Consider the following 24,364-nt stretch of genomic DNA (forward strand, 5'->3'; position numbering starts at 1 on the left):
GTAAACAAAATCCAAATTCATAATGTTGTAATCCCAAAGATAAGGGAACCTATAAAATGTGAAAAGAATTGAGTTGAATATAGAAGTATAAATTATCTTAAGCATTTATTTCTTTAGTCTTCACAGAAAGTGTGCTAGAGGTGTTAAACATACCTGTCTAGATGAAGTTCTTTATAGAAAACCACACATACAAAACTGTTTTCACAAATACACTCTTCTTAAGTAGTGAAAGTGGGTATTGACTAAGTTTTACTACATTTTAAACTTTCTATTAGCTGTCACATCTCTGTTATAAAATACCTGTCGAGAACAATTTAAAGGGGAAAGATTTACTTTGTCTTGGAGAATTCAGTCCATGATTTCCTGGCCCCATGATCTTGGGCAAAACATCACAGCATTGGCAGTCCTCTTCCCCCAGCAAAACCAGCACCAAGAGGGGGCCAGGAACAAGTTATCCCCAAGGACCTGGCTCCTGTGACCTAATTCTTGCAGCTAGCCTTGCCACTTCCCAAAAGTTTCCAGAATCTCCCAAAATAGGACTCATGACTGGGTCCTAGCATTCAATACTGTGGGGATGCTTTGTGTTGAAATTGTATCAAGTTCTTTGAGTTTAGGGAAGTATCCTCTGGTATCCAGTCAAATGCTGAGTATACAGCAAGAATGCAAAAAACACACGCTAAATGAATCAAAAGTGAAAATATTCAGATAAAACACATGAAGAGGCTCAGACCTTACCCTCCTTACAGATCACAGCCAGTTTTACCTACCTAGCAACATATCTCTGTGTCTTTCAACTTGCTGGTACTGGCACAGTCCATTCACATGTCACATAGAAATATGACAAACTCAAACTTTTTGTTCTTATCCAAACTTAAAATTATCCTCTTCTTTGTTTCCTAGTTTGTTCTCTGTTCTTTTCTCTCCTCTCTGGATTTACTGAGGTTTGAACTCAGAGCCTTGTGCTTGTTAGGTAGTCATTCTACCAATCGAGGCATGCCTCTTGCCCTTTGTGTGTGTGTGTGTGTGTGTGTATGTTATGTTCCTTTCAGTTTCTTGATTTTTGCCCTAGCTAGGTTAGAACTGTGATCTTTCTACCTAAGCTCTGTTCTATTTTTAGAGCCTCTTTCTCTACTTGGGCCTTAGTTCCCCCAACCTTTAGTCTCCATGAACGTTTACTTGGACCAGAAAATACAGGCAGACTTCCTGTTTCTGCCATCTTTTGCTTCTTGAGTGTACCTCCACGGTCCCCTCTATTTCCTCCCTGATGCTCCCCCCCTCCAAAAAAAATAAATCTATGAGCTGGTTTGAGTTTAGCACATAGTATGCTTCTGATAAACTTTAGAAGTTCAACTTGTACAAGATGAAAATGTACTGGAGACAAACTCCCTGGCTTTATGACCTGCCATTCAAGGATTTAACAACCTATTTTTCCAATCTCACTTCTCATTTTATAATCTAGTTAAAGTATCTTCATCTTCCCTACCATTTATAGTCCAAAAGTTTTGTTACCTCACCCATTTGTCTGAAACCCAACTGCCTTTACAGGGCACCCCTACTTCTAAGGCTTTGTGTCCTTAAAAATAATAAATCCGGGGAAAACATTTATGAAGACGGGATGCCATCTTATTTTTAAAATATATCTTCGATAGGCCAGTGTGAACCATACTGTGGCTGTATTGGTTGCAGAATGGCCTGACTTGAGGATCTTGTTTTCACTCCAGTGAGGACCAGGCCGGAAAAGGAAAAGCTGCGCGACCTTTAATAGAAGAGCCAAGGCCCCGCCCACGCCCCGCCCACGCCCCGCCCACTTGCCAACCGCCGCGCGTTCGCAGCTCGAGGGGCGGGGCCGCCCCGCCCCTCGCCGCGCCTCCGGGCGCCAGGGCGCATGCGCGGAGCTCCTGCTGCGGCCTCCGGAGCTGCGGAGCGCGGCCCGGCCGCGCCGGAGGGGAACCCGTCACCTGGGCTGCTCGGGCCGCCGAGGTCTGGCGTCGTCATGGACTCTCCGTGGGATGAGCTGACCCTGGCTTTCTCCCACACTTCCATGTTCCCCTTTTTTGACATCGCCCACTACCTAGTGTCGGTGATGGCGCTGAGGCGTCAGCCAGGTGGGTGCGGGCGCCGCGGGCCCGTCCCTCGGGTTCCCGCCGGTCGGAGGCCGGGCAGCCGCGGCTCGCCCGAGGACGAGTGGGGAAACGGAGGCCGGCGAGGCTGGAGGCCCTGGGGCGGGTGCGGGGCTTGGATGCTCGGTCCGGGGCAGCTGGCGCGGCGCCGGAGCCGGGACGGAGCGCGGCCCCCGTCCCGCCCGCGCTCCCCCCCCCCCCCCCCCCCCACGGTGTCCTCGCTCCGCGTCCGAGCTGCGGCCCCCGCGCCCGAGCGAGGGGGGCCCGATGTCCCGGTCACGGGCGAGCTGTGCCATCGGGGGGCTGGGCCTAGGGCCCGGTGCAGCGTGCCCTGCAGCGCCCCTCGGTACCCCTCGGTAGGGCCGTGTGAGGCCCGGGAGCCGCGTCTGCGTTTTCCTGCATTTCACATTCATTTGTTGGCTTCCACGCGCTCTCCTTTCCGAGTGCCTCTGCCTTTGGTTTTGTCCGAGTCTCTCATTTGTCTCTGCGCGCGCAGGGGGATGCTGTCTAGGTTGTCCCAAAGCCTTGGCTCTCCGAGTACTTTTGTACTTGCTCTGCACTGTGTAGCTCAATCTCAATCATTACATTTTTAATTTTTTTTACCCAGCATAAATGGAGTTACTACTGTCTTAAAGCAAGATGGGTAGGCAACTGGCATAAGATATTGCCTTCTTTGATTTGAAGAGAACTACATTTTGTTACTACTTCTATCCAAAAGTTGACATTCTCTTGAATCGATTAACTCAGAGATTCCCTTAAGTATAGTCCAGGAACCCACAGAGTTCCCTGTCGCTTCCAAGTTAGTTCAGGTACAGATGGTTTAGACCTGTCATTCTAGTGACTTGGGAGGCTGGGGTCAGGAGGGTCTTGGTTTGAGGCCGGCTTGGCCATATAGACTAGGCTGCTCAACCAAGAGTTATTGCATGCCTGCCATTCTAGCTATGACAGAGAAACCTGACTCAAAGGAGTTCAGGTGCACCGAGCAAAAAGGGAGCCCCCTATCTGAAAACAACTAGTATAAACTAAGGGCTGGAGGTTGTAGCTTAGGTGGTAGAGAACTTGCCTAGCAAGTATGAAGCTTTGAGTTCAAATCCTAAATATATATGTGTGTGTGTCCATATGTATATGTATACATATATAGGGATCCAAATGTAGATGTATCCATGGATATGTATCCAAATATATATAATATGTATTTCATAATATTCAGCTATTGCTCATCTTTTTCACTCCTACTTTCTCACAAGTCTTCAGTGAGGTTTGCCAGAGGCAACATGACTTGTGATGATGTTCGAAGGCAGTGAAGCAAATATGAGACTCCAGCAAGCTGTTTTCTCCTTGAAGTCAGGCTTTAAGGAGACTTACTACAATATATATGTGTGCCTTTTCTCACTAGATGATTTTGCTTTGAGAAACGTAGCTAGAAATGTAGCTATTTCTCATTAAGAATACATGATTTATGCTAACATTTAGTGCACTCATAATTTTGAAAATCAGTACATAAAGAACTAAAGTATTCTTATAATTTCCAATATGTTAAGTATTGATACATGTAATTCCCATAAAAGCTCTGGAGTTTCCAAAATTATTTTGTTATTTTTTTAAAGATATGATTGCATGCATTATCTCACTTTTTTTTTTTTTTTTTTGGTTGTTGTTGGTCATGGGATTTGAACTCAGGGTCTGGGTGCTATCCTTGAGCTTTTTTGCTCAAATCTAGTGCTCTACCACTTTGAGCCACAATGCCACTTTGGATTGATTTTCTGGTGGTGAATTAGAGGTAAGAATCTCATGGACTTTTCTGCTGGCTTTCAACCATGATCTTTAAATTTTCAGCCTCTTCAGTATCTAGGATTACAGGTATGAGCCATCAGCGCCCGGCACTATTTATAATATAAAGTTCTGTGGATTTGGACAAACATAGTCATGCCACCACTATCACAAGAGAAATTTAGAACAGTTTCCTAACTCATCCCCAATGCTCTTCTCCTTTGTAATCAGCTACTCTCTAACACTGGTAAGCATCTATCTAACTTTTAGGGGAATAGAAGGATCACAAGACCCCCAGATTTGAAAATTACTTGGACATTGGATATTAACAGCATTCTACATGAAATATTTTTTTCAGTATCAGTACTTGTAGAGAGGTTAAAAAATGATAGAATTCACACAGATGTACCTATTAAGCTTTCACTAGACGTGTGGCAGCCTATATCTTATGAAAATAGTGACTATAGTTAGTCTTGCAATATCTTGTCACTTTCATCATTAGAAGACAGTTTTCACTTGCATTTGTTTTGGTTACTAATGATTTTCTTGGGTTTATTGGCAGCTTACATTTCATTCCTGTAAATTGCTTAATACCTTTTGCTCATTTTTCTATTGGACTGTAGATTGCTGATTACTTTATTACCTCTGTTTGTGTTAACCATGGAATATCAATTCTATTTGTGTATATAGGCTTTTTTCCTTCTCTTGCTGTCTTTTAACTGTTTACATTGTCTTTTAGTTCAGATTTTTTTTTTTTTTTTGGGTCCGGTCGTGGGGCCTGAACTCTGGGCCTGGGCGCTGTCCCTCAGCTCTTCAGCTCAAGGCTAGCACTCTACCACTTGAGCCACAGCGCCACTTCCGGCTTTTTTCTTTTTGCTTATGTGGTGCTGAGGAATCAAACCCAGGGCCTCATGCATGGAAGGCAAGCGCTCTACCACTGAGCTACCTTCCCAGCCCCAGAATTTTTTTTTAAAGTCATGGTTTTAAATGTACTTTATGCTGTGTGTCAGTAGTTGTGGGGCTTGAACTCAGGGCCTGGGTGCTGTCCCTGAGTTTTTTTTGCTCAAGGCTAGCACTCTACCACTTGAATCAGAGCTCTACTCTGCCTTTATGTTGGTTATTTGGAGGTAAGAGTGTCATGGACTTTACTCCCTGAGCTGACTTTGAACCATGATTCTCAGATCCTAGTCTCTCAAATAGCTAGGACTATAGGCATGAGCCCCTGATGCCTGGTTTGAGATGTTTTAAGGGAATAAAATGACTTCCTTAAGTAACATAGTTAATAAATTATAGAGCTACCACTTGATTCCAGATTTCACTAATTGCAAAGTTTTTTTAAACTAGTCTCTGTTGTTTCTCTGTAGGCTTGTTTAATGTCACTAGTTTCCCAACATTCACAATTTCTCAATAACTGCCATTTGATAGGGTTTTTCTCCCATGGTTCCCAAATCACAAACTAATTTCTTTTCTGTGTAGGAATCAAACCCACGAATAAAGATTGTTCTGCATCTAATTTGTGATAGAAACAGTCTGGATATACTGGATAGATGTCAGTAATGTTCAGGTTTGCAGTGTTGAATAATCAGTGTAAAGACACACAGAAAAGTGTAAAAGTCACATGGAATTTTCAAAATGGACATATCTGTGGTAAATATCCAGATAGAACATATGCCATCCCCAAATCATTCTTTATTAAATAATTTTAAAAGCCAGAATAGGTTCTATTTAATGTGTAGACAGAAAGGAATCTGAGAAGTGACAGTCCAACAATTTATTTCTCTGAGTTTAGAGAATTTTGCTTAGATATGTCTAAACCCTCCCAGTACATTCTTTTAAATAGATGTGTTCTATTCCTTAGATTGGAGTGCCGTAAGTTGTTAAAATTTTGTTTGTACCAATAAGAAATGAGCATGTAAATTTAAAGAAGTCAAGTGTAATCAAGTAATATAATTAATGTAGTTAAATAACCTTGATTATCTTAGGAACTCCTGGATAGCTGGCATGAGAGGTGCATATTCATGCCCAGTTTATTGATTGAGACTGGGTTTTTTTTTTTTTTTGGGTCTGGTCATGGGCCTGAACTCTGGGTCTGGGTGCTGTCCCTCAGCTCTTCAGCTCAAGGCTAGTACCCTACCACTTGAGCCACACACCACTTCCAGCTTTTTCTGCTTATGTGGTGCTGAGGAATTGAACCCAGGGCCTCATGCATGCAAGGCAAGCGCTTTACCACTGAGCCACCCTCCCATCCCTGATTGAGACTGGTTTTAAGGAACCTTCCCCCTAGATTTTCCTAAGTAGCGAGGATTACAAGTATACACCTATATCCCTGACTCTTTGTCTGAATTTTTAAAATTCATGTATATTATCTGTTTTAGGATCACTTGAGTGGAGGTTGGGGAGTATTTTGTCTGGTTATTTCTCATCAATGTGTATATTTTAAGCACCACAGTACTACTATCAAAATAGGAAGTTTAACTGTGATGCAATAGTTTTATCTTGGCCGTGGGCAGTATAGTCCTTGGTAATTATTTCTTTCCTGGTCTGGGACATGCACTGCACTCAGTTGTTTCTGTAATGAGGAATTCTGACAAAAAGAACCCAGAGTTTGTTCATGTTAGCCAAGGGCTTCCCACTGAGCTACACCTCCAGCCCCCAGTTTCTACCTCTTTAATGCCATTTAACCTGGAACATTGGCCTTTTTGTTTGTTTTTTGACCTCAACATTTTAAACATAGAGGCCAGTTTCTTTTTTTCCCCTAGTATAGTCTTAATTGAATTTTTCTGCTTGGATTATTTTTGGTAGAAATACCACAGACATGATGATGTGCATCCTATCTGGAGTCACTTGATATTGTTTACATTGATGTCTACTAGTTTCTCCACTCCAAAATTTACTACTACTTTCTGTAATAAGTAATGTGTTTGGATTGGTTTTATCGTGATTGAAATACTTAATTCACCCAGAGGTGAAATGTTTCTATTTCTCACCTGTCATTTTGAAAGCTGAGTTTATTTCAGCCCCATATATTTTCTAAAGTATAGGATTATAAACTGTTCTTTATGTGTCATTTTGACATATTGTTTCTGTGTACTTACAGTAAGATTTGGGATGAAAGGGACAGTAAGTAGGAAGATTGTTTACAAATCATCTGTTACTAGGAAACTGGCAAGTAGAATCAGAACAGCTCATTTTCAACATACTCCAAGTCATAAAAAGTGCTTCTGGGAATGACACAGCCTGTGTGATCCCCTTCTACTCGGGAGGAAGAAATTAAGATGTGATTTGAGGCCAGTTTGGGCAAAAAGTTAGTGAGAATCCATCCCTATTAAGAAGCCAGGCTAATGGTATATGCCTGAAGTCTAGTATATGACATCCAAGGCTGACCTTGGATAAAAATCTGAGACCCTATCTGAAAAAGTACTAAAGCAAAAAAGGCTTAGGGGTATGGCTCAGCAAGGGAATAGCCTAGCAAATAAGAAGCCCTGAATTCAATCCAGTACCACCAGAAAAAAAAAAAAGTTTCTAGTCTTGTTTTAAAGACAGGATTTTTTTTTTTTTTTTTTTTTTTTTTTTTACTAATTCTGATTGGCACACTTAGAATACTAATTGGTTGATGAAAATTATGAATTTCAATTTATTAGTCTAGTGCAGTGGGCACTTACTTGGATTTAATAAATATTCACCTATCTGAGACCTTTTGTTTGCCATTTCAGGAGCAGTAGCAGTGGCATGGAAGAATCCTGTGTCAAGTTGGTTTACTGCCATGCTCCACTGCTTTGGTGGAGGAATTTTATCCTGCATACTGCTTGCAGAACCTCCACTAAGGTTTCTTGCAAACCACACTAATGTTTTACTGGCATCTTCAATCTGGTAAGCTGCCATCATGGTGAACTGTGAGCTATTTAAAAAATTGTTTTGTAAATTGTTAGTAAAATTGAATTACATTGTTTTTAATGTTTTTGAGAAGTTAATGTGTATGTAAGAAAAGAAACCAAATAGTGCCAACGGTTTTAAATGCAAAGCTTATTTGTTTGTTGCCTTTCTCCTCTTCTCCTAGAGACAGGTATTATTAACATTGTTTTACATATATTTAGTAGAAACACTTCAAACACCAAGAGGACATTAAATATTTGACCATAAACAATTTATCTTAGAACTGAAGTCATACATGAAATCAGATCATGATAAGAATCATGAAGTAACCAAGCAAGAAGTTTCAGTGACATTGTTATGATTCATACAATTCTTGTCACACTCTGTTATGTTATTTAGATCCTTATTTTGAAGTGAGGAAGAAAAGTATAATTCAAATACAGGTATCCTCAAGAGGATTGGTCAATTAAATTAAAAATATATAATCCAAAAAAAAGCCAAATCATTAATGCATGCAGGAAAAGAGAACAATAAAACTTAATGAAGTTATTATTGCTGTTATATTTTTTTGTCTGTTGTGGGGCTTGAACTCAGGGTCTGAGCACTGTCCCTGAGCTTTTCTGCTCAAGGCTAATGTTCCAGTACTTGAGACTCAGCTTCACTTCCAGCTTTTGGGTGGTTAATTGGAGATAAGAGTCTCATGGACTTTTCCTGCTTGTGCTGGTAGAGTCCTCAAGTCTTAGTTCCTGAGTAGCTAGGATTACAGACAAGAGCTACCAATGCCTAGATGTAACTACTTATTAAAAGAGATATTGTTAATAATAGTAGCAAAGGTAAAATAATAGTGGGAACTCCTGGCAGTAGAAACAGGAGGAGTAGTTTAACACAATTGATGTCTAATATGTATTGAGTTGCTACTATATGTCAACAGATTCTTTTCTTTTCTTTTCTTTTCTTTTTGGGGGTCTGGTCATGGTGCCTGAACTCTGGGCCTGGGCACTGTCCCTCAGCTCTTCAGCTCAAGACTAGCGCTCTACCATTTGAGCCCCAGCGCCACGTCTGGCTTTTTTCTTTTTGCTTATGTGCTGTTGAGGAATCGAATGCAGGGCCTCATGCATGCAAGGCAAGTGCTCTACCACTGAGCCACCTTCCCAGCCCCTGTTTCTTAGCTTTTTCACTGTAACACTTGAACCATAGCTCTACTTCTGTTTTTTTTTTTTTTTTTGGTGGTAAATTGGAGGTACAAGTCTCACAGACTTTATGCCTTGGCTAATTTTGAGCTGTAATCCTCAGATCTCAGCCTCCTGAGTAGCCAGGATTATTCCTGTATTCTAATCTCCTTATTTCCCACATATAATATCAATCCTAAGGTTTGTGCTTAGCTTATTTTTTAGAGAAATTTCTACTATGTATGAATAAACAATAGATATGTTTTTTTCTGTATTAAATTTAATAATTTATTCTATGGTGTTGGAGATCAAACCCAGGCACAGATTATAGCACTAAAGCTACAAGGATCAAAGTTACAGTATTTGGTCTGCTTGCACAGTAAATTGCTTTATATCCTGGAAACAGAAACATTGTCTTTGTTCTCACATGTGCTTAAATATAAAAGAATAATGCTGGCCTAAAGACATACTGTTTTCATTTTTTAAAAATTGGCATGCATTATGAAAAAATACAGCACCCATTCATTTTAAAAGCTCTGGAGAAAATGGGAATAGAAGGAACATTCCTTAAAACAATAAAAGCAATACATGACATACCAATGGCCAATATTATACTAAACAGGGAAAAACTACAACCAATTCTCCTAAAATCAGGAACAAAGCAAGGATACCCACTCTCTCCCCTCTTCTTCAGTATAGTTCTGGAATTCTTAGCCATAGCAGTGGGGCAAGAAAAAGACATGAAAGTGATCCACATAGGGAAGGAAGAAACTAAACTATCCCTATTTGCAGATGATATGATATTATACCTTAGCGACCCCAAAAACTCTACTCCCAAACTCCTAGAACTTATAAACCACTTGGGTAAAGTAGCAGGGTATAAAATTAGCCCACAAAAATCAGTTCCTTTCTATGCACTAGCAGTATACAAGCAGAAAGGGATATCGGGAACAGCCCAATTCACAATATTCTTCTCCCTCTTTCCCCCCCCCCTCACAAATAAAATATTAGGAATTAATCTAACCAAAGAGGTAAAGGACCTATGTAGTGAAAACTATAAAAACCTAAAGAAAGAACTCAAAGAGGACACCAGGAAATGGAAAGACCTTCCATGTTCTAGGATAGGCAGAATCAATATTGTGAAAATGGTCATTCTGCCAAAAAATGATTTACAAATTCAATGCAATTCCCATCAAAATCCCAATGAGGTTCTTTATGGAAATAAAGAAAACAATCCAAAAATTCATATGGAACAACAAAAGAACTAGAATAGCCAAAGCAATTCTAGGCAAAAGAAACAATGCAGGAGGGATCATGATAACCAAATTTCAAGCTCTCCTATAGAGCCATAATAACAGGTAGCTAGGCATTGGCACAAGAACAGACTTGAAGACCAATGGAATAGATTAGAAGATCCAGAAATAAAATCACATACCTATAGTCAGCTGATATTTGACAAAGGAGCCAAAGACATACACTGGAAGAAACATAGCCTCTTCAACTATTGGTGCTGGGAAAACTGGGTGGCCACATATAGAAAAATAAAAGTGGATCCCAGCCTATCACTATGCACTAACATCAACTCAAAATGGATTAGAGACCTTAACATCAAACTTGAATCTGAAACTACTGCAGAGCCAGCTAGGAGAGACACTGGAACTTATAGGCACAGGCAGGAACTTCCTGAAGAGTCCCAGGTTCACAACAAATTAGAGAGAGACTTGACAAATGGGACTACCTTAAAATAAAAGTTTCTGCACAGCTAAAGACATAGCTGTCAAACTAGAAAGACAACCAACCAATTGGGTAAAAATATTTACCAGCAACATCTTAGACAAAGGACTAATATCCATTATATACAGGAAACTCAAGAAGCTAATCCCTCCCAAATCTAACAAACCAATCATTAAATGGGCAAGGGAACTAAAGAGAGACTTCTCAGAAGAGATAAAAATGGCAAAGAAACACATTCGGAAGTGTTCATCATCCCTGGCCATAAAGGAAATGCAAATAAAAACAACCCTGAGATACCACCTTACCCCAGTCAGAATGACACACATCCTAAATTTAGCCAATGACAAATGCTAGAGGGGATGCAGAGAAAGAGGAACCCTATTGCATTGCTGATGGGAATGTACACTAATACAACCACTTTGTTGAGGGTTTTTTTTGTTGTTGTTTTTTTTGCCAGTCCTAGGGCTTGAACTCAGGGCCTGGACACTGCCCTTGAGCTGCTTTTGCTCAAGGCTAGCACTCTACCATTTGAGCCACAGCACTACTTCCAGCTTTTTCTGTTTATGTGGTACTGAGGAATGGAACCCAGGGCTTCATACATGCTAGGCAAGCACTCTACCACTAAGCCACATTGCCAGCCCCTAATACAACCACTTTGGAAAGCAGTCTGGAGGCACCTCAGAAAGGTAAATATAGACCTAATCTGTGACCCAGCCATACCACTCCTACGCATCTACCACAAGGACCCATGCACCTCCATGTTCATTGCTGCACTATTCACAATAGCTAAGATAGGGAAACAACCCGATGCCATGTGGTACCTGTATACAATGGAATACTTGCTGCCATTAGAAAGGACAAAATAATGACATTTGCAGGGAAATGGATGGAACTAGAGCAAATCATTTTGTGTGAGATAAGCCAAGATCAGAGAGAACAGCACATGGTCTCCCTGATATGTGGATGTTAAATCCAAAATGCAAGGAGATACAACAAAGTAAACAGGACTCAAGAAATAAAGGACAGCTACTTAATTTGTCATATAATTTCTAAATGACTCCATGTTCTTGACCTCATAGATGGTATATATATGTACACATCTGAGGGAAGCTAGGAGGAGGGCACAGAATCAGAAAGAAATAGGGAAAAATACAATGGGGGGGGCATCAGCCACAGTGGACATTGATGAAAATGAACTAAGCAACTCTAGGGCAGCGATGGGAGGGAGGGAAGGAGAAGGAAAGAGGAACAACTAACACTAAGCAAAAAAAATGTATGCCGGGTGCCAGCGGCTCACGCCTGTAATCCTAGCTACTCAGGAGGCTGAGATCTGAATATCGTGATTCAAAACCAGTCTGTGAGACTCTCATCTCCAGTTAACCAGAAAACTGGAAGTGGTGCTGTGGTTCAAGTGGTAGAGCACTAGCCTTGAGCTGAAGATCTCAGGGACAATGCCCAGGCCCAGAGTTCAAGCCCCACAACTGACCAAAAAAAAAAAAGAAAAAGAAAAAAAGAAATGTACCTATGACCCAACGCAGAAGAAATAGTTGTACTGTCAAAGCTTGTAGAATTTACAAACTTTATAGACCAAGATAATGAGGATTTGCCTTGTGAAGGTTAAAATGTTTGTAACTTTAAGTATCACTATCCTACAATACTGTGAGATTTGTGAAATTTCTGTAACCATTTAATCTCAATAAAAATTATTATAAAAAAGAGAAAAAAATTGGCATGCATTAGCTATGAAGGGGTAATTTCATTGTTATATATTCGTGCATGTATCCAGTATATCCCAGCCAATCTCACCTTCTTTATCCCTTCCCTTATTCCTTTACCCTTTTCCTAAAACAATTCCAAGAAGTTTCATCATTCTATTCATAATTGCCAACAATTTCAACATCCAGTCTTTTGTACCCTTGATATCACCATTCCCTTTGTCTACTTTCATTTTTAAGGTTATGATATTTAGAATAAATATATAATTTTTTCTTCACTTTAATTTGATAGTTGAAAATATTTGGAATATATTTTTGTATTAGAATGTACTTTAAATTGTCACTTACAGATCTTCCTCCCCTCCCCCCCTCCCCCCCACCCCCATGTGCAGACATCTAGAGATTAGCACCATCTACTGGCAAAGAAAAATGATAACTAGGTTAGGTCCTAATAAAATTGGAAGATTGTATACTTTCGTAAGATTTTTTCTTTAGTGAAATCTATTTCTGGGGGAAATAGGTATTTTTTTTTAGGTATTGATTTTTATGCTCTATTATGTGTCTCTTAAATTTCCAGTATAATTTACAATATATTGGATGTATGTGTAACTGAGAATGCATTTAGATGAGGAAAAATACATAGTTAGGTGTTGTTCTATCAGTACTCCCCTCCCCTGCTCCCGTTGTGGGGCTTGAACTCGGGGCCTGGGCGCTGTCTCTGAGCTCTTTTGCTCAAGGCTAGCACGCTAGCACCACTCTCAGTTTCTTGGTGGTTAATTGGAGATAAGGGTCTCAGGCTGGTTTTGAATTATGATCTTCAGATCTCAGCCTCCTGAGTAGCTAGGATTACAGGTGTGAGCCATCAGTGCCTAGCTTGTTTGTTTGTTTTTGAGACATTCTTTCTATGTAATATAGCTCAGGCCAGCCTTGAACTCACTGAATAGTCCTGGCTGCCTTTGAATGCATGGTTCTCCTGTTCAGTCTCAGGATTTCTGGGATTATAGACTACCACACTGGGCCCATTCTGTCAGTTGTTTCCAAAGCATATATATGACATTATTAATTTGTTAGAGTAATAAGAGGAAAGACAATGATATGATATCGTTAGACAAATGTGAACTACAGATTATTCATGTTCTTGAAAGAAGAGTAGAATATGTAGTAGAGTGTAAACAGCTCACAGAAGATAACTTATCTCTGCTTAGTAAAAGCCCAGATGCTATTGCCATCTTTTCTAATAGTTATGGCTTCCATTCATTGGTGGCCCAGGATCTTGTTTGTGTTGTTTTACTGGATTGATTTTTTTTTTTTTTTGTCAGTCATGGGGCCTGAACTCTGGGCCTGAGCGCTGTCCCTCAGCTCTTTAGCTCAAGGTTAGCGCTCTACCACTTGAGCCACAGCGCCACTTCCCGCTTTTTCTGCTTATGCGCTGCTGAGGAATTGAACCCAGGGCCTCATGCATGCAAAGCAAGCACTCTACCACTGAGCCACCTTCCCAGCCCCTGTGTTCTGTTTTATTTGGATTGATTTTTATGTCTTTTTCCTCTTTCTATTAACCTAACACATGTGACCTAAAAGTATAAGAGAATTCTATTTCCTTGTCTCATTCCATTTCTTTTTTCATTCCTTAGTATTTTTCTTTAGCTGCTTTGTAAGCTTAAGATCTTTGATGTTATAAACTTAAAGGTGAAATTGTTATTGTTACTACTACTACTACTATTATTATTATTTTGTTATTATGGAACTTGAACTCACAGCCTCAAGCTCTTACTTGGATTTTTCACTTCTACCTCTGGCTTTTTGGTAATAAATTGGAGGGAAGAATTTCACAGACTTTTAGGACCAGGCTGACTTTGAACTGTGATCCTAAAAGCACATTACAAAAGGGAGCCACCAGCACCCAGATTATAGGTAAAATTATTTTTACAGAGGTAACAACATAGTGAATACCTAATGAATAATAAGGGAGTCACTAAAGGAATTTTAAAAAGTTAATTATCATGTTTAACAGACCAGAAATGGTTGTTTAGGGAGCCATTGGTCTGATCTGTCTAGTGATCATTGTAACCAGTTGTTCTTTTGCTCTGTGGCTATTTAGTACTCAAATAGGAAACGTTTTTTCACCCCCCCCCCCCCATCAGACAGGTAATATACCTATATTGTAACAAGGTTTGAAGGAGGTACATGTCACGTAAGCATGTGAGAACCTAATCATCATACTTATGAGCTGGAAAAGGATCTAGGAATAGTTTTTAAAAATACATTTCCTTATTATATGTACTTTAGAAATATATGATTAAACAATTCTTTCTTCAGAGGAGATAGTAATTACAAATTTTAGACCATATGCCATAATGCTATATAACTGGATATATAAACATCTAAAACTGCTGTTGCAATAATCTTAAGTTTTTAACTCATGCTAAAGACAAGCTTAAGGGATGAAAATGGGGTCCATTTGTAATATTGTTCTTATTCCTTGGAGTATGTTACTTTTGAGCATTAAGTTTTGCTAAAGCAAAAACAACTCTTTAAAAAAATTTTTTTTGTATTGGGCCTGGGACTTGAGCTAAGGGCCTTGATGCTGGTCCTGAGCTTTTGTGCGCAAGGTTAGTGCTCTACCACTTGAGTCACAGCTCTGCTTCTGGCTTTTTGGTAATTAGTTGGAGATAAGAGTCTCATGGACTTTCTTGTACAGGCTGGCTTTGAACTTTGATCTCAGCCTCCTGAGTATCTAGGATTGATTACTGGTGTGAGCCACCAGTACCAGGCTAGATCCAATTCATCTTAATCTAATCTATATACTATGTATCCAAGTAGTTTTATTAAAACGTGTAAAGTTTATTATTTAAGTGTATTTATATTCTTTTCCTCTATCACATATCCAACTCTTTGGAAGTTCTATATTTAAAGAGAATAGTATACAGAAAGTTTCAAAGTATTATATGAAAATGAAAAATTTTATTATTATTATACTTTTTGTCCGTCGTGGGGCCTGAACTCTGGGCATGGGTGCTGTCCCTCAGCTCTTCAGCTCAAGGCTAGTGCTCTACCTCTCAGCTGAAGATGAAAAATTTTAAATCACGATCATTTTCAAGTTTTAGCAAGGGTTTGTTTTGGTATAACAGGATTACAGTAAGCAGGAATAGAAAAGAAGAAAACATTTCCTGTACCCTGTGTGCAGGAAATGGGAATTAGAGACTCAAAACAGTAGTAACTAACTTGTAGTTAGGTCAGTCTAGTGATTCCTAATCCTCATGTTTTTGAGTGGGTAAGATGGGTAAGGTCCACCCAAAACCCATGTAACTTTTATGTCTTTTGCCAGGTATGCAGTTCATTCTTTCTGTCTTATTTATGAATGCTTCCCAGACTTATCATTTCCAAGGAAAAGGCAGATGTAGATAGTCCCTCTTTAGTCTTCTTATAACTGAACATTGAAGGATGTAGGAGGTAAAGGTATGATGGGAGGGAGCGTTTATCATCTTTTTCAGTTTACTTCCTGGCCCTTTTGATATTTGTTAAAAAATATAATTTCTGGGGCTGGGAAGTTGGCTCAGTGGTAGAGCGCTTGCCTTGCATGCATGAGGCCCTGGGTTCGATTCCTCAGCACCACATAAGCAAAAAGAAAAAAGCCGGAAGTGGCACTGTGACTCAAGTGGTAGAGCGCTAGCCTTGAGCTGAAGAGCTGAGGGACAGCGCTCAGGCCTAGAGTTCAGGCCCCATGACGGACCCAAAAAAAAACCAAAACAAAAAATATAATTTCTTAGTCTTCTAATCTATCTATCCTGGCCCATTTCACCCTGTGATGAATTCGTGCCTTTTAATCTCAAAAGGTTATCAAAAGATAACCTTTTATAGAAGGTTATCTTCTATAAGGAAAAACGGAACCAAAAAGTTTTGTCCCTGCCACATTTCCTTTCAAATTCTGTATCAATTGATTCTTTGACTGCTAACAAATAATTTAGAGCCATTTTTCATCATGCTGCATTTTAGGGTAGAGGGTATTAAGATGAATGGCTCCTGTCATTTGAGAACTATTGTAATTTATTTTGAGCATTATAGTCTTTATTTTACATTATAAAGAAAAATATATGGAGAGCTATTTTGAAGTCTGGGAACTAATTGTTTTAGTTGTATAAGAGCAGCATTAATCTGAGCTGAAATTAAATAAAACTTCCAAAATCAATGGATAGCACTTTGAGGAATAGGAAGAAATTAAGTGGAGATGAAGAAGAAAAGAAGATTTAGGCTGATCACACCGTTGTATCTTTTATTATGTCTCAGGAGCAATATTTTGGCAAATATCTAGTTTTATATTTTTTCAGCTGTATGAAAGTATATTTTTTCTTCACATAAACCTGCTTCTTTGGCTGACTTCTGCTTTTGTATGGATTGAAGCTCGTGTCCTTCAAGGCACACAGGGAACGGTGCTAGTGCTGCAGCCCTTGCTGAATCACCAGAGGCTTTCTTTTCTTTTCTTTTTTTTTTTGGGTCTGGTCATGGGCCTGAACTCTGGGCCTGGGCGCTGTCCCTCAGCTCTTCGGCTCAAGGCTAGCGTTCTACCACTTTGAGCCACAGCGCCACTTCCAGCTTTTTCTGCTTATGTGGTGCTGAGGAATCGAACCCAGGGCCTCATGCATGCAAGGCAAGCGCTCTACCACTGAGCCACTTTCCTAGCCCTGATGAAATATTTTTAAGAGACATTTAGTAGATTTTGAAACAATAGCTTCCAAAATAGGATAGGTACAAATTAAGAAGTAAGTGATATTTCATATACTCATAGAATATTTAGGTGTCTCTGATCATAATATTTACAGTTTTTTTTCATGTGATTTAAAAAAATCAGCATAGTTCCCAATCTGTGCTCTTCTTAAATTCACCTTCTGAGCTAATATGAGTTTATATAGATAATTCCATTTGTTAGGTATTGCTATGTTGTTAATATTTATGAGCTGGATGTTTATTTCTATTCTTCTGATTCCATTCATATATTAAAATATTAAATTTTAATTTCAGGTATATTACTTTTTTTTGCCCATGTGACCTAGTTTCCCATGGTTATTCATACCTACCTGTTCAGCTCCTGGCTACGGGAATGAAGGAAGTGACCAGAACTTGGAAAATAGTAGGTGGAGTCACACATGCTAACAGCTATTACAGAGATGGTTGGATAATCATGATAGTTATTGGATGGGCCCGAGGTAATACTAATAGCATATATTCATAAGTATTGTATTGATGTTCCATAACTACTGAATAATTATGATTATAGTGATGGAGATTACATACTTTAATAATAGCTTTTTGGAAGGCAAAAACTATGTTGTTGGCTATTAAAATTAATTCAAAGCTTCTCATTAGTACCTCATCAGCCATTATTTGGAGTCTGACTGTCTTTTTTATGATTGATTATATTAGGAGCCCCTGAACTTGAGGAATTTATAGTTAATTATTTTACCACAAATAAAAAGCTTTATATAAGTATATATGTGGTTTGTGTATATACAATGCATTTCTTTTTCTCTACTGTGAATTATTGGACATGGAAAAAATGGTACAACATTGTTTCATGTTCATATTCTATCAGTGACTTCTACTATTTTATGTGGGACTTGAACAGATTTCTTTAACCTCTTGCTATAGTATACTGCTCCTAAAACTGATCATATCAGGAAAGGAAGTGATCAAGTATAAGATTGTATTTTTACTATTTGTAATATACCTCTAGTGATATCTCTGACTAAAGATCCAATTTTGACCTTAATTATAGTTTTTTTTCTTTTTTTTTGTTTATAAAAAAGGTAGTGGTCCAATGGGTGAAAGAGAATTTCAGTTGTCTCAGTGCTATAAGTATATAAAGCACCTTTTCTTCCTCCAAGGATTCTATTTTGGGAATTCTCTTAGATTTTAAGTCAGATGGTACAATGATAGCTTCCCCCAAATATTTTCTTAAGAAGACTGGCTAAATATTCTTGTTTCATCTTCTTATTTTTAGGTGCAGGGGGTGCCCTTATCACAAACTTGGAGCAGTTGTTAAAAGGAGATTGGAAGCCAGAAGGTGATGAGTGGCTAAAAATGTCATAGTAAGTTGGCATATGTTATCTTTATCTGGATTTTATCCTTAGATTTTACTTATTTGGTTTTTCTTTGCTTTTTTTGGGGTGCCATCCTGGAGCTTGAACTCGGGCTTAGCCCACTGACATGCAGCTTTTTTTGCTCAAGGCTACCACTCTGTCTCTTGAGCCACAGCTCCACTTACAGAAGCACCTATGTCCTGGTATAGTCTCTGTTTTCTCATAAATAGAATGTCGGCGAATGAATATTAATGGTGTTGGCCAGGTTTTCATAAGGCAATGAGAAAAGTGATCATGGAAACTAGAGGAAAAAGATCCTTGTTATAAAGTAGCATTAACTAATCTAATTGTTCTCTATGGTTTATGGAAAGCATAACTTGTAAACAGTTAATTTGGGTATTTTGCTAATGAGATTTTTTTTTTGGGGTCCGGTCGTGGGGCTTGAACTCTGAGCCTGGGCGCTGTCCCTCAGTTCTTCAGCTCAAGGCTAGCGCTCTACCACTTGAGCCACAGCGCCACTTCCGGCTTTTTTCTTTTTGCTTATGTGGTGCTGGGGAATTGAACCCAGGGCCTCCTTCATGCATGCAAAGCAAGTGCTCTACCACTGAGCCAGCTTCCCAGGCCCCCCTCCCCATGTTTTTTTTGATGCTTATAGTAAAGTGCTTGAGAAGAGTGCTTAATTAAAGGAGTAACTGCTAAAAAAAAGAAAGAAAGAAAGAAAGAAGGGGCTGGGAAGGTGGCTCAGTGGTAGAGTGCTTGCCTCATATGCATGAGGCCCTGGGTTTGATTCCTCATCACCACATAAGCAGAAAAAGCCAGAAGTGGTGCTATGGCTCAAGTGGTGGAGCGCTAGCCTTGAGCTGAAGATCTCAGGGACAGAGTTCAGGCCCACGACTGACCAAAAAAAGAAAAAGAAAGAAAGAAAACTACACTTGGTTGATTTGGGGTAGTTTCAGATTATTCAAATTATAAAAGATATAATTAGATTTATTCTTAGGAAAGTTTGTTCTGGAGAGAAGTGAAAGTTATATGTACAACCTTGTGCTACTGTTGAAGAGATTAGGTATGTGATTCATGGTCCATTCAACTAACATTGCAGAAGCCAGGAATAGAGATGAGTTATTCAAGAAAGATCTGTGGAGGATTTTCTTGTCTAATGGCGTAGATCCCAAGATACCCAGAAGAGTTTGGAAATGTTAAATCAGCAGAAGTACTGCCAGCTTGGACTGAAAGGACAAGATAAAATGAAAGATGACAGACTGCCCAAATTCTGTGTATAAGAAACAGGATGATAAAACTGCTCAGTTGAAAATGTGTCCTGCCTTTGAAGGAAAGGAATAATGACTTCATGGTGGGAACTGTGGGTCAAAGACCTGAAGCTTGGTTTACAGCTTGAGTCAGAGGTGCCAAGGCTGAGCCTCCAGTATGGAGATTAGCCTGGTAGACATGGGATGGAGTCTCAAGCCATAGAGTATTGGAAGTTGCTCAGATGAATTTCAGAATGGCTTGAAACCAATGGTGTCTTTCCTCCTTGTTTTCCCTTTTGGAGTTGAATATCTATAATGTATCCAATGCTTGTTCTGTCATTGTATTTTGGGAGTAACTTGTTTTCTATTTCACAGGAAACTAAAAAGTATTAGATTTTCTAATGCTATTTGATCTTCCTTAACAATCTCACACTTTATAATTTAAAATTTCTTTGTGTTGGGTGTTGGTGGCTCAGGGTTGTAATCCTAGCTACTCAGGAGGCTGAAATCTAAGGATCACAGTTCAAAGCCAGCCTGGGCAGGAAAGTCTGTGAGACTCTTATCTCCAATAAACTTCCAAAAAGTCAAAAGTGGAGCTGTGGGTCAAATAGTAGAGCACTAACTTGAGGGAAAAAAAAAAGCTCAGGGCCAGCTCAGGCCCTGAGTTGAAGCTGCAGTACCAGCACATATACACATTTTTTTTTTTTTTTTGTAAATACCATCTGTTCTCCAATGCCCTGCCCCAGTTTATTATCTATGCAGTTTTTCTTCCTCAGATGCAATATTTATTTATTCATTTTTATTTTACTTTATTTTATTTTATCTTTGACAGGAATGAGGTTTGAAATCACTCTGCCAACCCCTTTTTGCATTGGTTATTTTCAAGAAAGGGTCTTGTTTTGTGCTCAAGCTGACCAGGACTGTGAACCTTCTATTTGTGATTGATTTCCCTGTGTGTCTGGGATGACAAGCATGCACGACTGCACCTAGCCATTATACTTCCCATGTAGCTTGAGAAGGTAGATGTACAGTAACCATTGGTCAAAATAGAATCTCACAAACTTTTATTTGCCTTGACTGACCTCAAACTTCAGTTTCCCAAACTTTGCCTCCCAAGTAGCTAGGATTATAGCCTTGAGCCACTGCCTGGATGTTCCAGTCTTTTTTTTTTTTTTTTTTTCTCTGCCAGTATGGGGCTTGAATTCAGGGCATGGGCTGTTAAAGCTAGTGCTCTACCACATTAGCCACACCTCCACTTCTGGCTTTTTGCTTCTTGTCCTTTTTTTAAATGAAAGTATTATATGGTCAAATATGCTTCAGAAGTATTACAGTATGAAAACATGGCTTGTCATTCATGGTGCGTATGAATTTGTAAAATTTCTAACATTTCACACTTTGTGTTTGGATAACTTGACATTTCCAAACTTACAAGTATATTTATAAAGCTTGTTTTTGTGTTACTATACTAATAGCCTACTATTGTTTTATAAAGCACTCTTTGAAAAAGATACAAATAGATAATTTTTAAATCTTATGTTTGAAAAAGCAAAGGAAGCCGGGTACCTGTGGCTCATTCCTGTAATCCTAGCTACTCAGGAGGCTGAGACCTGAGGCTTGAGGTTGAAAGCCAGCCTGGGCAGAAAAGTACGTGAGATTCTTATCTCCAGTTAATCACTAGAAAACCAGAAGTGGTACTGTGGCTTAAGTGGTAGAGTGCCTGCCTTGAGCTGAAGAGCACAGGGACAGGGCCTGGGCCCAGAGTTCAAGCCCCATGATCCACAAAAATAAAACAACCCCACCCACCCACAAAAAACACACCAAAAAAAAAAAAAAAAAAAGGAAAATTTGAACCTCATGTACTGAGCAAATACCAGGTCTAGCAAACAGTGCTATTCCTAGATTATTTGGCTTAAAAACAGCAACAAAAAAACTACAAGAAATAGTACAATATAAAAACAAATTAATGTTTTATAGACTCTGGGAAAAAGAATTTTCAGCAAAGTACAAAAATTTAAAGCATTTCTTTGTTTAATTTTATAATTCTTTACTGTGGAATAGCTCAGGATGTCAGTTCTAAGTAACACAATTGATAACTGTGTGAGGAAATGTAATTTGGATTATAAAATTCTTGCTTTAATAACATTCCTTAAACAGTGATTTATATTTTGTATTTACCAGATCATTTTTATTACTTACTGACTTGAATGTGTTTTGTTTCAGCCCATCCAAGGTAACCCTGCTGGGGTCAGTTATGTTCACATTCCAGCACACCAAGCATCTGGCAGTATCAAAGCATAATCTTATGTTCTTTTATACCATCTTTCTTGTGACCACTAAGGTAAGAGTTTAAAGGGGCTATAGATGAGTATTACAACTTCTGTACCGCCTTTTCTCTTTGGTAGAATCCTACATATTGATCAAGCACTAAGTATATTAGTTGTTTTATTATAATTAAAATGAAAAGATACAGCTTGTTTGGTGATTTGGCTACTTGCGGGTAGCTGGATAGTGTACAGAATCCAGAAAGTACTGGAGATAGTCATGGTTGATTAGAGTCTGCCTTATTTGTAAAATGAGTTTCTTGCGGTTCATGTTTTCTGAGTTTCTATAAGCTCTAAAATTTCAGGATTTTATATTAAGACATCTCTGTGGCCAGTCTTTTCTATTATTATTACCTACCTGGAAGTTTTAGCTTGTTTTTGTATGTGTGTGTATGTTTTTAATTTTAGTCAACTTTTATTATATACTAAAACATGTATAGTTCAGTATTCTACAATGTACATATTTAGCATATAAACATAGGGATATGTTATAATCTTAAATAGTTTTTTTTTTTTTTTTTCCTGATGATGGCTTGTTTGTTTGTAGTACTGAATTCAGGGCCTGGGCACTGCCCCTGAGTGTTTTTGCTCTATTTTTTTCCCTCAAGGCTAGTACTCTACCACTTGAGCCACAGCTTCACTTTGGGCCTTTTTTTTTTTTTGGGTGGTTAGTTAATTGGAGATAAGCGTCTCATGGACTTTCCTGGCTGGACTGGCTTTTCACCTTGATCCTCAGATCTCAGCTTCCTGAGTGGCTAGGATTACAGGTGTGAGCCACCCTCATCCAACTCAAGGTTTTGTTTTATTGTACTCTAAAAGTTAGACATCATAGAGGATATAAAAGTACATATGTATTGCTGTTTATGCTCTTAAAGAAAATATATTTTGTGTCAGGTATTTTTTTCCTGGACATTTTATAATGATATAGCTTGAAATATATAAAGAATATAATAGAGCTTTAAACAATTTCTTTGTCTGACTTTATTTATATTTTAGGATATATTGAGAAACCAAATCATTGTTAGAGCTTTCTACTTTCTTTTTTTCTTTTTTAATGCAAGTCTTTGACTGATACTATTTAATTTAGGTAAAATGCCTTTAAATAGTGTACCACGTAAGGAGACAGTATTATAATTTATTTGTAAAAGAGTAAGGCTTCATTGTATTTGTAAAAATTATGTTTGTCACCTTGATAGATCAAGAGTTGGTAAGAGGCTGAATTCACAGCAGTCTGTCCTTGAACCATCTCAGCAGTAATTTTGAATGCTAGTGATACTTCTCAGTAGAGCAATGAGTCTGTAGGGAGGGGAGATTCTATTAAAACACTTGACTTTGAAAAATATTATTAGTTCTTGTTCTTAAAAAATGCTTTAAGTTGTGACATAATTCTCTTTTGGATTTTGTAAAAAGATATTTCTATTTTCCTAACTATAGACCATTGCTTTTTATCTGAGTTCTTGTACCTTTTATTAGCTGGCCATTAAGCACAGCTATGACCAAGATAATTATGGTAGTATATCTCATACTAACTAGTCTAAAGAACACTGTTATATAAGAAAATTTATAAATCTTGCTCACTATTGGAATAAACTTGGATGATGATATTCTATTTAAACTCCTCTATAATTTTATTCCAAGTAACTACATTCAAAGACATGACAACCTTTTGCTTGTGTGATAGTGGCTAGACCTTTATTAATGCTAGTATTTGTTACTGTTTTCTAATTACCAATTTACTTGCTTGTTACTGCCTAACCTGTAAAGTCCTTGCTGGCAAGGATAGCATTTAGCATTCTGACAGGTGAGTGTAATGCATAGATTATTTTAATCCCATCAGTGCTTGATTTCAGACATTAATTCTCTTTCAGGTTTATCTTTCCAGAATGTAACCCTTTTAGAGTACCTATTTAAGTCTGAGGTGTGTATCTCAAGTCACCTCAGCCCCCAACCTATCTTCTAGCACCACGCACCCCTGAAATGTCTGCTCAGCTGTTGGCCTCTTGTCTGTGTCTCTCTGCAAGCTTTTGAATCTCTTTCTTTTTATGTGCATTCAGTTTAGGAATTAATACATCTTAGAACAGAGTGGTTTCACTGCCACAAGTTTCTTTTGGTCTGACTTGCCCTCAGGTTCTAGATGGGTTGGCTTTCTTAGGCTCTGGCTTGTCTCCTTTTCCTCTTGAGACTGCAAAGTGCCACATATCCTTGAAAAGCCAGCCATGGTGAATGTGAAGCTCCATGTATTCAACTTCCTTTCTCTTAGGGACATAGCACCATCAAGTTCTGCCTGTACTATTGCTCTCCAGAGATTTTTAGTATTTTTGAAATACATTTCTGATTTTGT

At 38.7% G+C, this 24,364-nt stretch overlaps 1 protein-coding gene and 1 non-coding gene across 3 annotated transcripts in view; one reads left to right on the forward strand and one right to left on the reverse strand.

Moving 5' to 3' along the window:
* Nucleotides 1–1,917: 1,917 nt before the first annotated feature.
* Nucleotides 1,918–24,364, forward strand: part of Tmem38b (transmembrane protein 38B) — a 42,859-nt gene continuing 20,412 nt past the window's right edge. For both annotated transcript variants that reach the window (XR_006149985.1, XM_042695849.1), the window contains exons 1-5: nucleotides 1,918–2,105; nucleotides 7,604–7,760; nucleotides 17,398–17,582; nucleotides 18,377–18,464; nucleotides 21,923–22,040. Coding sequence is in view for 1 of the 2 variants with exons in the window: in XM_042695849.1 (XP_042551783.1) it covers nucleotides 1,994–2,105; nucleotides 7,604–7,760; nucleotides 17,398–17,582; nucleotides 18,377–18,464; nucleotides 21,923–22,040 (660 nt within the window). In the remaining variant the exon portion in view is untranslated. The remainder of the gene's footprint in view (nucleotides 2,106–7,603; nucleotides 7,761–17,397; nucleotides 17,583–18,376; nucleotides 18,465–21,922; nucleotides 22,041–24,364) is intronic.
* LOC122124459 lies at nucleotides 14,517–14,620 on the reverse strand. Its single transcript, XR_006150562.1, has one exon. It is a non-coding gene; the product is annotated as a small nucleolar RNA U13 (small nucleolar RNA).

The sequence above is a fragment of the Dipodomys spectabilis genome, unplaced genomic scaffold (genome assembly GCF_019054845.1).
Source record: "Dipodomys spectabilis isolate Male_0828 unplaced genomic scaffold, ASM1905484v1 ptg000006l, whole genome shotgun sequence".
In the NCBI taxonomy this organism is placed as follows: domain Eukaryota; kingdom Metazoa; phylum Chordata; class Mammalia; order Rodentia; family Heteromyidae; genus Dipodomys; species Dipodomys spectabilis.